The sequence below is a fragment of the Colletotrichum navitas genome (genome assembly GCF_030913465.1).
Source record: "Colletotrichum navitas strain CBS 125086 chromosome Unknown LY79scaffold_1, whole genome shotgun sequence".
In the NCBI taxonomy this organism is placed as follows: domain Eukaryota; kingdom Fungi; phylum Ascomycota; class Sordariomycetes; order Glomerellales; family Glomerellaceae; genus Colletotrichum; species Colletotrichum navitas.
Window position 1 is genome coordinate 1,799,158 of NW_026850547.1, and position 14,117 is coordinate 1,813,274.

Below are 14,117 nucleotides of genomic sequence, written 5' to 3' on the forward strand. Positions count from 1 at the left end.
ATGGCGATGGCTAGCTGCGCGTGGTTGGGAGGTAAGACGAAATTGGTCGGGGCCCTTCCCGCGGGTGATGAGGTGCAAGAGGGCCGACAGGTTGAAGCTCGTCTGCAGAAGGGCGAAGGCTCTGATCCATAGGCTGGGCCAAATGGGATCTGAGGACTACTTATGCAGTGAGGCAGGCGGCCGTGGACGAGATGTGGCCCATGAGACGGCTAGGTAGATATGGATGCGTGGAAGGATCGCGTCCGATGGGGATGGATATATGGGATGTGACTGCGCGAAGGCTACGGAATCCAGCCGATGGGCAGTACGTGACGCTGGGAGACGGGGCGCGTGGACGCGAGCGCAGCGGATACTGGATATGTAGGGATGGATGTGTGTGGTGTTTGGGGTGCGGTGTGGATGGATGAGAATGAGGATGAGAACGAGTGAGTGAAAGGATGATGGGAAAGGGAAGGGTGAATGAGTAAGGTAAGGGTCGGATCGGTAGTGGGAAGGACTAGATGGGAGCCGAGAGTCAAGGTTCCGGGCGACCAGGGAGGGTTAGGAAGCAATGGGGGGCCGGAGCCAGAATCGGGCGTGTTTGTGAAGGTGGTGAAGATGGGCAGGGAGGAAGTGATGTGGAAAGGAAGGAAGGAGAAGAGGAAGACGGGTCCAGGTCCAGGTCCAGGTCCAGACAAGCGGAAGGCAAAATGGTAGGAAACGTCAAAGAAGGTCGACGGTCGACGGTCGACCTTAAGCAGCGGCACCGGTACCAGGTCCAGCAACCAAGCACGAGAGGCACCAAGCACCGGCCGACGGATGGGATGGTGGATGGATGGATGGACCTGCACCTGCACCTGGTCCATCTCTACTTACTTACCTACCTACCTACCCAAGCTTCCTAAACTATTACCTGGCCTTGTTTTGCCTCGCCTTTTGCCTTGTCCATAAACCTGGGCTGCCAGTGCCGCACCTAGCAACAAAGTGAAGAAAGTACCTTTCCGTAGACAATTTGGGGGGATGTACAGGAAATGGGGCCAAGTACCTGATGGACGATGCACCTGGGGTGGGAAAGGAGCAGCATGTCTGGACGGGAAGATACGTACCTGCTTCCTTACCACCAGCAGAACCAATGACCAATGCTAAGGTAGGTTAGAGCAAGGTCGCTCTCCCCAGTCAGTCTGGGCCAGCAGGCGTAACAGCAGCAGCAGCAAGCAGAAAACAGCAGACCCTCACCTTTTTTTTTTTTTCTTCCTCTCCTTCTCTCGCGGATGGGGCTGGGTGGGAAGTATCGATCTACTGCAGGTTGGGGAACACTACCCGTATTTCTTAGCAAATTTGCACGATGAGCGAGTAGCGATACGCCGCTACAGCCTGCATGATACCAGACCCACTCATGTACCTCAGTACCCGCTCCCGCAGTCATCACTCTGGCACCAGAGCGAAGAGCCCGTCGACCTCACACCTCAATCCAAGCCTGCCAACGCCGCAGAATCCAACCGCACGCCCCCCCTCCATCTCACCTTTCGTCCCCTTCTATCAGATCGTCACCATACCTCATCTTCTTCTCTTCGCCTTCTTCTCTTTGTGGGAAGTCGGGGGGGCACTTTCCTGGCACATCCATCCATCCATTTCAATCCCCGCCGACTGATCGTCAGTCCAGTCGGGTACGTGGTGCGTATGTGTGTGTGTGTGTGTGTGTGTGTGTGTCTGGCGTGGTGTGGGTGTGAGCAAAGGGAAAGAGAGAGCGAAAGCATTGCAGCACCGCACCCACAGAACCAACGACGGCGACCAAGGACCTGAGAAGTAAGGTTGGCAAGAAATATTCCAGAGACTTGTGTGTGTGTGTGTGTGTGTGTGTGTGGACGATGCCCAAGACCTGCATAAGGCGATGTCTGACCTCCGCTTTCTCTCTCTCTCTCTCTCTTCCTGTCTCTGTGTACCAGTCGCTAGCTCGCTTGTTCTCGACGTACCTCCGTGCATACCTACGTTACCTTGCCTTCATCGGACATCAGACACCTTGCCGACCGCATCTCTTCCATCCGACTTGCTAGATTAATTCTTGATAAATCTCATTTGATGGCTCGGAACATCGGTGCCCTACAGTTCCCTAACTTTCTCGCAACAGTGGAGTGTCAGCGCCCCGAATTAACTTCACTCAATAACGGCAATCTAAGTTAACGATGTTGACGTTCAAACAGTCGGCCGGCCGGGGCTGGCTGGCTTGTTGGGCCTGGTCTGTGTCAGGGGTGTCGGGGGCCTGTCTACACTCACAGTATCTGTACACTATCCGTACCTATCAAGTAGGTAGGTAGATACCTCTTGGGTAGGTGACTTTATTGTACGTAGCAGGCACGAACGAACAACGGCATGAAGCAAGGTGCGAGCAAGGCACGTGTATGGTTCGCATTTCCTGCGCAGTCACGGAAACCACTTGTCGCTGCCTGCCTGCCTGCCTGCCTGCCTGCCGCCCTACCTGTTGTCCCTCTCTCTCGCCCTTAGTGCCGCCGGCGTCACCCTCTATTCGCCATCTGCCTCCCCCGTTTTCCCTTGCAGTTTTGACGTCGCCTGTTCTCCCCAGCGAATTCCCCTCCCTTTCTGCCACCGCATCTCCTACCTTGTCATCGATATCCATGCCTTCCTGTTACGGTGGCACGAGATCGAACCTCGTCCTCTCCGTCCCCTCCCCCCCAGTTGCCCGTCTTACGCCCCGGATGTTCATCTCCTATTCATGCTATCTCAATTGTATCTATACTCGGAACTCAGAAAAAGCTGACCTGCCGGCAAGCCGCCGATCCGTGCCTTTGCCTCACTTTTGGCCTTGTCAGCGGCTTAAAAAATAAAATAAAAAACCTCCACGTTAGAATACGTCGGGTTCAAGCGTAATAGCAAATACACAAGTGCACCCGGGGGAGGCCGACCATAGACTGACGCCGTCGCTTTCGCTCCCGTCACATACTATGTTCCTCTGATTGCTGGTCATGTCATGTTCGACGGCCTGCCCACTTCTTCCTTCGATTCCTTTCCTTGGTTCGTCGCACCCCGGTTTGTCCAACCCTGTGGAAACGAAGGGCTCCCTACCGCGTAGGGATCTGCCCACGACATGTCGTCCACACCCCCGTCATCACCCATGTGTGTCGGTCCCATATGAATCCCACCTCCTGGGTTACCTAGCTACTCTTGGCCGCCCACCCCAATATCAACAACAGCACTTCTTTCCTTTGCCGTTGCGCCCTTTTTGACTAGTTCACTCAGCCCTTTCCCTGCCTATGGTTTCTGGCGGGCTATTGCCGTCCCTCCAAAACTGAAATACCATGTACGCCTGTCTCCGCCGTTTTACTGCCTTTGATCTACAATATCTCGTCTCTTCATCATGTGCCCCGGCTCTGGCAGGACACACCGTGGTTGGAGGTGCGTCGGAACAAATGCTCCATGTCGGTGTCATCGAACCTCATCCGGTTGGTTTTCTTTCCGCATTCACTTTGAAAATATATTTCTTACTCATTTGTCTGTATCCACGGCACTGCGTCATTGCACGTTTCCCCCTATTTGCATTTCTTACAAGAGGTGCGCGCGCGCGCGCGCGCGCGCGTGTGTGTGTGTGTGTGTGTTGATGTGCACACATGGCCTGCCAACGTTATATACACGACATGGGGGCCATTTCCGGACGTTATTACTGCACCACGTTGTATGTTCGCTTGGTATCGAGTATTCATCATACCTTTTCCCTTTTTCTTATGTTTTTGCCCCCGGTGCCCCCTCTCTCAATATGAACATCACCTCTTGGCAAAGTTTTCACCTCGCGCCTATTGCCTGAGGAGTTGGCTAGGCTACCACCTCTTGAAAGATTGAACCTGCAAAGTGGCTTACCATCCTGTGGTGCAATTTCATTTGCTACGTCTGGCCATCATCGCCGTTGACAATGTCACTGCCGCTGCGCTCCCTCCCCCATCCCAAGAACGTTTCGGCGTCGGAGAGGCGAATGAGTCGCTACAACGCCTCGCAAATAAAGGACCGGTCGGGTCGATCCATCGCCGCCGTCAGCAAGCTTTGTATCGACGTACATATCGTGCGCTTACCTCATCCGTGGTAGGATGCTCTATCTACAAGGACACGGCATTCATTTTCTACTGCGACGGCAAGGAAACGGTGCAAAACTTTGACACCGCACCGACTACCTACGTGTCTCCCCATACGGCGTCCTTTTTTGCTTTCATTGTCCATCACCTTGGGCAGCCCAGGATGAAGCGGTTGGTTGGATGGCAGTGCATTGAGCAGGTGCATCCACAGTCAGATGCCGACCGTCGTCCATCTAGCTGGTCCGAGGCACGGCGCGCACCACCCCGTACCTCAAGTGTACAGGTGAGATCGAGGCGCCCTCGCCCCCGCCCTTGTAATACTAGGGTTCGTTTCCCTAGCGCCTGCAATTCGTTCTTGACGTTTCTGACGACCGTCCGGTTTGAAGACACTTCAGCGCAAACAATACCACTGTGTGTTTCAAAGTTCAAACCACATGTCTACCCTACCCAGTACTTCCCGGTACAGGGGCAACACGCTGAAGTCCGTGAGAAAGCCAAGGTACTTCTCAAGTTCCCTTCTTCGACGCCGGGGTGGAGCCGCAAGGAACACTGGCAGACAACCAAACGGGTACGTACCGTCCTTCTGCCATGATAGGAGCGCTGCAGCACTAGTGTACGCAAATCAGACGTCCCCTGACGATGAAGATGGGCTGGCTCGGAGCTTTGATCTTGCTTTCCCCCTCTCCAAGTCTGGATCGTCTTCTTCAGGGCGGGAACCTGGAAGCGCGCAAGTACTCGAGCACGAAAATTTGGTAGCATCTTCCCACAGTCGCTGTCAACGTAACTCTGGTCATTCCCGCGCAACGAAGACTGTGGCCCACCTCGGCAGGCATGATGACTAATGAAGTCAAGAGCGAGCTGGGCAATTACAGCCTGGCTTGTAGTTTACGAACTCAGCCCAAGGACAAACGAGCTAGGTTTCGCACGTATCGTTCATCGATTACGCTCGATTGCTCTCCCTAGCAATATAGACGAAAGGAGGCCCTACTTGCTGCCGCACGCTGTCTATCTCACCCTGAACTGCCTTGTTCAGTTACCAATAATGACAACTGTCCATCCACGGATGGAATTAGCGCTAGCCAATAAACCATGGCGGACAACTTTCATTTCATTGCCATGCACAAGCGTCAACTTACTACTCGAAGAATGGCAACAACGACAAGGGGAAAGGCGAGTGGTGAACCGAGATATGTTGTAATATTTAAGACTTGACTTTAAGTACATCCCCTTCGTGATAGCGATAGCCACGATCGAGCTGCCTCGCCGTTGGACAAATCCCGCAGTGGCGGCCAAGATTTGGCTTCAGCAGAGACGGGGAACGTCAGAAGAGACAGATGAGGTTGACCGAATTTGTCGGTTGATCCGGCACAAGCGCAAAAAAAAAAAAAAAAAAAAGAGGCACCACATGCCGCAGGGTGCAAGGGGCAGACCACTAGCCGATGAACAGTGCAGTGCATTCCCGGCCATTTTCAATCGCTCTCAAAATTCACCGGCCACAAGATCATGCACTATCATGAACCCCGTTCCGTTTCAGCGGGGGGAAGATGGACCCGGTGAGAGAGCGATATTTTGATGGCTATCGAGGCCAAGGTTTTGTACGCAGAAACAGAACGCGACCGTCCCTCCACTTTAACCATCGGACCCTGCGCCGAGTCATCGACGCCCATGTACGGACAAGCCAGTTGCTTGGACTCGACAAAATAGGCCTGTGCTAGCAATAAGGGGGAGACTACGCGTTGTGTATTTCTGCCTTTCGCTCCCCGAATCTCCCTCTGGGCCGGCGCAGCTTCTGATAACCATAAGGGATTGCCCGCTGGGCGAGAGATGCCTGATACTACGGGTTTGATGAATCGACCGAATCGAGGGCATCGTGCGCGCCTCCCCGGCGCCTGCAGCTAGCTGCACGCCACCCGAGAGAAGAAAGACTACCTTCTCTGCGAACAGCGCCCTCCATCAATAGGTACTCATGCAGGCTCCGAAGCCAATACGTGTGACGGTAAGATTCTCCAATAGCGGCCAGCTGGGTCGTCAAACGGCACACAATTATCGCTGTCCATCGTCGTCTTTGAGCAAAAGATGGGTGGTAGTCGCTGGTAGCAGGCCACGACGGGGCTAATGAGGAGCGTTGACGAATGGATGGGGCCAGATGATGATCCCTGTCCAGGGACAGGGTCTTGTGCCTCACTTAGTAGTAGCCTTGGCCCCGGGGAGACACCGCATCGATGCGTACCCTTTGGAGAGTTGTTCCTGCTGGCACTGGAACATGGATCACCCTTCTCACGAGTTGGGCTTTTTGGTGCGGTTCGGGTTCCTGATTGTCGAGGTTGGCTACGTGTCTGGCGCTGCACACAAATGGTGGCGACCCCAGTAACCACTGCCTACCTGCTGTACTTCTTCTGTCCTTCTTTTTGCCTTTCTGACAGTGTTCGTTTTCTCTGCTCGGTTTGCCTTCGCGGTAGGACTCGGCTTTTTCCCTCCGTCCTCCATCGCATCGTGTCCGGACTCTAATCACAGCTCAGACAACCCCCCCCCCCCGTGTCAAGCGGGACCCATCCCTTCCCTCATCCCCTTGCCCCCCCCAAAATCCAACGTGTGGCAGGCAGCCTTAGCATTCGTCGACCCAGTCTATTTCGACTCAAGTCCGATAGGCCGCAGTCCCCCGGGATTTTGTAACAGCGACTGCCGTCAGTGGCACGTCCAGTCTATATTCAAAATAGGGAAACAATTGTGAGCAGCGGGCGAACTCCACATAGACCGTGTGTCGTGATGTATGAAGCATGGCTCGGTCTGGAGTGGGGCCGATCTTGCCAGTGAAGAGTACGTACCGACCGCACGCTCCGGTCAGCCCGGCCGAGTCCAGACGCTGTGTTTCCACTTTCCATTCCAACTTCTCCAAGTCCCCTAGGTAGGGTACGTACCCTGCCCTTACCAACTGATTGTTACCCCGGGAGGTGCTCGCTGAGGTAAGCTCTCTTTGCTCTCTGCACCTGATTTCGCGTGACCTGGACAAGGTGGGTCATCCCTGCTGCTGCCTTCACACGTTCTATGGAGACGCGCTTGCCCGTTTTCTACCAATCAGTGTTGCACCACCAGATGGGAATAGTTACCTGTCGGTACAGTCCAATTCTACCTAGTTATCGCTCAACGCCCGAGACTCAGTGGTGTGATCCAATCTTTATATTGCAGCTCGGACCCGTGGCAGCTTGTGTTTTCCCGTCTTCCATGCATTGCACTTTGGCCTTTACCAATCTCTCCACTTCATCATGGCTTCCCATAACGGCATATGGCACAAGACCTCCGTTGAGGCCGCTCACGAGCAAAGCCGAACATACCAAACCGTCTCCACCGTTGCTGGACACAAAAGGCCTCGCTCTGAGTCCGAACATCCCACTGCGCCGAGGCCAACAACACTGCCGAGCCATACAGCACATGTACAGCGAGCTTCAAGTTTGCCCCCGGGCCCTCCAAAACTCATAGCAAGCCCGATAATCTCTCTGGATGTTGTTACCCAGGGCCCGTCTGAATACACTCAGCGACGGAGCTTCCCTTCAACGCCTTCTTTGCCTTCAGACCCATTGCTTGCCCTCGCCCATCCCTTCTACGGACTTCCTCGGCCGTTGGTGCGAAACTTCCACAGCCTTGGTATCAAAATCATGTACCCGTGGCAAAAGGCCTGCCTACGCGGCCCAGGGCTTCTTTCTGGAGAGAGAAATCTCGTCTATAGTGCGCCAACTGGAGGCGGGAAGTCTTTGGTGGCTGATGGCGAGTTGGCCTCTCCCTTGTTACGATGCCATACTAACTGGATACCAGTATTGATGTTGAAGAGGGTGCTCGAAGACAGAGATGCCAGAGCCCTCCTCGTGTTGCCTTATGTTGCACTTGTACAAGAAAAGGTCCGTTGGCTGCGGAATGTCGTTCAAGACGTGCCAAAGCCAAAGTGTGAAATTGAGGATGAGAAACGCATCTGGAGACGCCGGGCCGACGAAGACTCCATCAGGGTCATCGGCTTCTTTGGGGGAAGCAAGATTAAACCCACTTGGTCTGATTTCGATATTGGGGTCTGTACTATCGAGAAGGTATGTGCATCACAACCCATAATCCTGACCCTGCTGATTGCGAGCATCTCAGGCCAATGCGCTCATCAACACGGCGATCGATGATTGTTCAATCAACCACTTGAAGGCGGTCGTCTTGGACGAACTACACATGATCGATGATGATCACCGCGGATATCTTATGGAATTAATTGGGACCAAATTGCTTACCTTGCCTCAGCCGATCCAAATCATCGGCATGAGTGCTACAATGTCTGTGAGTGGCGGCCCGTCTGTAAAGTTCCGCAAGGTTCTTTCGCTGACGATGGCTCGTAGAACATCAATATCCTGGCTAACTGGCTTGGTGCTCATTCGTATGAGACGCGCTATCGCCCAGTGCCGATCGAAGAGCATCTCGTGTATGAAGGAAACGTCTATCCGGCCGCCACGATGAGCGAGCTGCTCAAGACGGCCAATCACTTGAAAACAGGAACACAGCCAGAACTTCTGACTTCCAGAGCGATAAGACGGGTTGAGCCATCCAGCCACAGAGAGTTTCAAGACCCGGTACTGAACGCGGTTGTGTCACTCGCCAGCGAGACGGCCAGAGCGGGATATGGAGCGCTAGTATTCGCCAGCAGTCGCTATGGCTGTGAATCCGATGCTCGATGGATAGCCAGAGTGATGCCGATGCAAAACGAGCTCGACCCCACCCTGGTTGAAAAACGAATTGATTTACTTGCCGAGCTACGTAGCCTCGGGACGGGGCTTGATCCTGTACTCGAGGAGACAGTGCCGATGGGTGTCGCTTTTCATCGTAGGTTTTCTCGAGCGAATATTGATACCCCGACTAACAGCTCACTAGACGTCAGTTCCCGCCAATACATCACGTTACGTCAGCTGCTAACCATTGCAGGCGGGCCTAACAATTGAAGAGCGGGATTTAATTGCCAGTGCATATGACACCGGAGTCATCAAAGTGTGCATAGCCACGTGTAGCCTGGCAGCCGGCATCAACTTGTATGTTTTGCGCCCCCCTCTCGAACTTGTAAAATCGGCTCCGCTAACCATGTTCAGGCCGGCACGGAGAGTCATTCTCCATAACGCCCGCATGGGCCGAGATTTCGTCGGGCCCTCGATGCTTCGGCAGATGCGTGGACGAGCCGGCCGAAAGGGGAAGGACGAAGTCGGAGAGACCTACCTGTGCTGCCGAAAGGACGACCTTGAGAAGGTAGTCGACCTGATGCATGCCGAAATACCGCATATCACAAGCGGTCTAACGACAGACAAGCAGCGTATTCAGAGGTCAGAGAGACGATGCTCACTGTTCCATGCTCTTACACTGACCAATATCAGGGCTCTGCTAGAAGTTATCGCCGTGCGGTTAGCAACCAGTAGAGGCGGTCTTGATGAGTACATCCGTAAGACGCTACTGAGCCACTCCAGCTCTTTCGAGGCTCTCCAGGACTGCGTCGAGGCGAGCCTTCAAAACCTGCAGAAGATGGACTTTGTGGTAACAGATGTCTGCGGAAATTATCAGCCAACAACGCTAGGCAAGGCAATTGTAGCCGCTGCTCTAGATCCCGACGATGGAGTGTTTATCCACAAGGAATTGGAAAGGGCACTCCAAGCATTCGTCATGGACGGAGAGATGCACATTCTCTACACCTTTACTCCTGTCCAGGACTTCGGCACCAACGTCAATTGGCAGGTGTTCCGGAACGAAATGGAGAACCTCGACGACAGCGGCCACCGAGTTCTGGGGTTTCTCGGGCTCAAACGTGCTATGATCAACAAGCTGTAAGCACCCTTGCCTTTCGTTCCGACGTTGCTAACCGTGTCCAGGGCGCAGGGTAGCACGCTGAAGGAAACGACCGCCGAAGAAAAGGAGACGGTTCGTGTGTACCGTCGGTTCTACATGGCTTTTCAGTTACGAGACCTGTGCAACGAGATGCCTATTCAGGCTGTTGCGCGTAAGTACGACGTGCCCCGTGGCGCTGTCCAAACTCTCTCGCAGACCTGCCACGGTTTTGCGGCTGGGATGATCAAGTTCTGCGAGCATATGGGCTGGGGGTAAGTTGAGCCAATTTCGTTTCGGCATAGCAAACAACTAATTCCCGATTGCAGAATCATGGCTGCCGCACTGGATCACTTTTCGGACAGGCTGAGGGCAGGCGCCAAATCGGACCTGCTGGCTTTGGCACAGATTACGTTTGTGAAGAGCAGGACGGCGTAAGTTGCGTGACCGAGGCGGCGTTGGAACTGTGTCTAACTTTGGTGGAACAGGAGAGTTTTCTGGGAGAATGGCTTCCGCAGCGTCGCGGCCATCGCAAATGCAGACCCCAGCGAGCTTCTCCCGGTTCTCATGCAGGTAAGCAGACTAGACGCGCGAGCCCGTCATGCAATGCAACTCATGGTTTGACAGGCCCAACCGAGTAAACTACGCATCAAGGGGCAGGAAAGCGAGAAATACGAGGAGAAACTCAGGGCCAAGGCTAGGGTCATCTCAGACTCGGCCAACCGACTGTGGCGTAAGTCTGACCGAAAAAACATGTTGGCGCCGGCGGTGAAATGAGGATGGATGCACCTAGCACAGCAGCTGACGACGGCCAACAGAGATACAGATGCAACAGGAGGTCTACGAGGAAGAATGACCAGCATGCCGGGATTCGCTGGTGGCGGCTGGAGCGGCCAACGACACCGCCGCCGTCGCGCGTGGGGTTGGCTGCACGGCTGCCGTTGCAAAGTTGGTACATAGTACATATACCTATCGTACCCGGGCAGTTGGCTATGCTGCTCATAGGCTGTTTCCCATCACTTCCCGCAGCAGATGCGCATGCATACCGCCTTACATCCGTCAATAATTGGTGACGAAGACGTCCAACCTGCATTGCGTCGGACGAGGTAACCCCCCCCCCCCCCCCCTTCACTACATACCCACACCCGCAGAGCGCATTTGGCGGGAAAAGCTGCGTGCGTGTGATGAAGCACCGGCACCCACCGCCACTACGGGCTGCTATCGCTTCTCAGTGGCCCAACTAGCCGCGACTTTGGTACGAAACCGGACGTCAACACCTCGAATGCCACCAACACGAAAGAGGTGCAACGGCGCAAGACATCCAAAAGCAACGCAGGCTCGTCACATGGCACCCGCCGAGCGGTGCAGCGATTTCGTACGTCCCGTTCCGGAGATGCGCATACGTCCAGCCATACCACCCACACACCGCATCTTTACTCACACAGGCGCACGCGCTCTCGGATGAGAGGGGTAAAGAACGCAGACCGAGGCGGCTAGCAATCCCGGGACTGTTCGCTACGGAATAGGATCGTGACCCAGCGGGAATGACGACTCGACGCGAACTCTGGGTGACACCCCACATGCAGCCGATTCCCATGCGACGGCGCAATGGTTCATGCAGGAGTGGCACAGCCGGGAAGCGGGAAAATAAATGAATTCTACCATGTCCCAAAGTGGCTTTGACCGGCCGGCTCCTAGTGACCGAGATCCGCCTCGCCATGGTTGGTGGTCGCGAGCCCTTCTGGGCGCGGCTAGCAAAGGTCTGACAGCCACCGCCCACCGAGCTAGCTACCCACCCTCATCCGTCTTGTTCGACTATTTGCGTATAGCTCGGGGCGTGGCTGCCTGACCTCGGTCTGGCGCGAGTCTAGCCTATATGAAGCCGTCGTTTCTCTCTCCCATCTCGGAGGAGGAGCCCTTCCGTCCCTCTGGCCCTCTCTCGCTGTATTCTCACACGGCTTACTCGGCTCATACCTGGCCAGCTGCAGCAGTCTGTCGCGTTCTACTGTGACGCTCAAAACGGGCGTACATCATTCGAAAATCGGTTGACCAAACGCATCCACGCCAAGGTCAGAATGTCTGTTGACGGTCGCGGTCACATTGAGGGGAGGGCCGGTGACAGCGTTGATGGCGCATCTCGGACTCTGGGCGATGTGATGCGATCGGGCCCCACCAGCTCTCCTGGCGTCGTCGTCATCGATCAAACGTACGAAGAAACGAAGCGAAAAGACGATCTCAGCCCCAGCGAGGACCTGTGGCTAAGCTCGGCCGATGGTCGATACAACTCAGCCATCATACCCTTGCGAGTTGGCCGGGCGCCTGGTCAAGAAGTTTTCTACGTGCATAGAGACGTCTTGCTCACGACCGATTACTTTCGGAAAGCTCTCTGTGGGGACTTCAGAGAAGCAGAAGCGCAGTTGATGGAATTTCCGGAGGAGGATCCTGCCATATTTCACTTCCTCATTGCCTTCTTGTACCAGAGAAGCTTCGTCCCCATCAGGCCCGCCGCATCCGCGCTGGATACCAAGGAGCCGCACCGGGGGAAAGCACAAGATCCCGGCCACCGGAGCGATTCAGAGTCGGAGATGTCCTCCTCGGAGGCCAGTGATGCGAGCGCCAGGAGTCGGGTACGGGCGCAGCGACGACAACGGCGGCGAGAGCGGCAATGGGAACGTATGAACCGAAAACACCCGGGCACACACCGCCCTGATTGCAGATGCCCGCGCTGCATCACCACCAGCACCGGGCCGCCATGTTGGAACTGTGGCGTCAGTCGCGCGAGGCCGACACCAGGCTACCTCCCGCCGCACATGGTCACCCCGATACCCCCATTAAGGCCGGCGGCGATGCCGCCGCCGCCGCCTCACCGACGCCGCAGTCGGCAGCCCATCCTCACACCTCCAGGGTCGACCCCGGCCAACGCCGACTTTATGGACGGCGACCGCATACGTGGCGAGGACATGCGCACGTGGCTCGCCATCTACGACCTCAGCATTTCCGTGTATGCGTGTGCGAACAAATACCTCATGGACGACTTCAAGGCTGCCATCCAGCGCCACTGCGTCGACATGCTCGAGTCGGCCGGTTCCGACGCGGCGCAGTCGGCGGTTCTCCAGCTATGTTCGAAGCTGTATGCCACAGTGCCCGAGTCTGATCCGTTGTTAAGAATGGTTTTTGCGCGTATTGGCTTTTTACAGCCGCTGCTGTGGCAGCGGGCACCGCAGCACACATCTGAGTTCTTGATTGGACATCCGGAGGTGGCAGCTCTGATGCTTCGCGAGACGGCAATCCGGAGGGAGGAGGATCTGGGCAGTAGAGCGCTGCCATCGATGGAGCGGGCGATGCATTCCCATGCCATGCCCATCTGGCCGGTTGGTCCTGCTATGCACCCTCACATGCGGCCGCCCCCGCCCCCTCCGCCGCAGCCACATTGGCATCCAGCCCCCTTTGGTGCTTGAGTTCTCGTGATGGAGATTGTCGTCCCTCATCCGGCGGGTTTTGACGCTGTCGTTTTCTGACGGAAAGGTGCGCAGCGTCGGTAACACTGGGGCAAAGAATACCGTCATCGTGACCATAATCTTTCTTGTACATGATTTGGAGGTGGGCTGACAAAGGGGGAAACCATATGGTTGGTGTCAGGGCGGTCAAGGCGAAACTCTAGTCTGATGGAACTGCTCTCCTTGAGATCATCTATCCTGTGGGGACGAAGCCCTTGTCGGTTTGTCGAAGGAAAACCACAGAGCACTAGTTTCAATTTTCAGCTGGGCCAAAATAATAAAAGACGGGCTTTCCCGTTTGTCCAGTCGAACCAACCCATGTCGGCTTCCGACCCGAGCACATATTCGGTGGTGGCAACCCATTTTGGTGCTGCTAAACCTGCGTGAGCGGTGCGTGCCGAGGCGATGTGATAAGGGGGTTTACATGTTTGTTGGGTTTGTTGAGCAATGGCTGTCGTAGAGGAGGACCACGTTGGATTGAAGCTTGTCACGCAGTCGTTGCACTATTCTACGGCATACCGGAGAGAGATGGCAACCCCGAGGGAGCCGATGGGCTATATTCAGCGCGTGAGCAAAACCTCATGGATTCTCATACGCAGGCAGACAGGCCGCATCCACAACGATTGCCCAGTTTGAAATCGTGAGCTATGCACAACAGAGACGGAGGTACGGAGTCAACGCGGCTCCTCGTAATGCCGCACAACTGGTCCACCATGACAAGCGATCACTG

General features: G+C 55.2%; 5 protein-coding genes across 5 annotated transcripts; 3 read left to right on the forward strand and 2 right to left on the reverse strand.

The window, feature by feature from the left end:
• Positions 1–140: 140 nt before the first annotated feature.
• Positions 141–1,097, reverse strand: LY79DRAFT_21898 (uncharacterized protein). Its single transcript, XM_060551590.1, has one exon. The coding sequence runs from the start codon at positions 843–845 to the stop codon at positions 282–284; it is 564 nt and encodes a 187-aa protein (XP_060420998.1). The 5' UTR covers positions 846–1,097; the 3' UTR covers positions 141–281.
• Positions 1,098–3,163: 2,066 nt separating this feature from the next.
• LY79DRAFT_654910 (uncharacterized protein) lies at positions 3,164–5,388 on the forward strand. Its single transcript, XM_060562658.1, has 4 exons — positions 3,164–3,390; positions 4,073–4,341; positions 4,483–4,626; positions 4,685–5,388. Exons 1-4 carry the CDS (start codon positions 3,294–3,296, stop codon positions 4,898–4,900), a joined length of 726 nt encoding a protein of 241 aa, XP_060420999.1. The 5' UTR covers positions 3,164–3,293; the 3' UTR covers positions 4,901–5,388.
• A 1,733-nt stretch (positions 5,389–7,121) lies between these two features.
• LY79DRAFT_533820 (DEAD/DEAH box helicase) lies at positions 7,122–11,017 on the forward strand. The gene is made up of 13 exons (XM_060556385.1): positions 7,122–7,820; positions 7,869–8,134; positions 8,187–8,369; positions 8,429–8,909; positions 8,936–8,937; positions 9,009–9,112; positions 9,170–9,397; positions 9,449–9,892; positions 9,938–10,165; positions 10,220–10,324; positions 10,379–10,463; positions 10,518–10,623; positions 10,709–11,017. Exons 1-13 carry the CDS (start codon positions 7,322–7,324, stop codon positions 10,744–10,746), a joined length of 2,769 nt encoding a protein of 922 aa, XP_060421000.1. The 5' UTR covers positions 7,122–7,321; the 3' UTR covers positions 10,747–11,017.
• Positions 11,011–11,788, reverse strand: LY79DRAFT_21990 (uncharacterized protein). The gene has a single exon (XM_060551593.1). The coding sequence runs from the start codon at positions 11,608–11,610 to the stop codon at positions 11,161–11,163; it is 450 nt and encodes a 149-aa protein (XP_060421001.1). The 5' UTR covers positions 11,611–11,788; the 3' UTR covers positions 11,011–11,160.
• Positions 11,788–13,451, forward strand: LY79DRAFT_21983 (uncharacterized protein). Its single transcript, XM_060551592.1, has one exon. It carries the CDS (start codon positions 11,966–11,968, stop codon positions 13,346–13,348), a length of 1,383 nt encoding a protein of 460 aa, XP_060421002.1. The 5' UTR covers positions 11,788–11,965; the 3' UTR covers positions 13,349–13,451.
• The last annotated feature ends 666 nt before the right edge of the window (positions 13,452–14,117 follow it).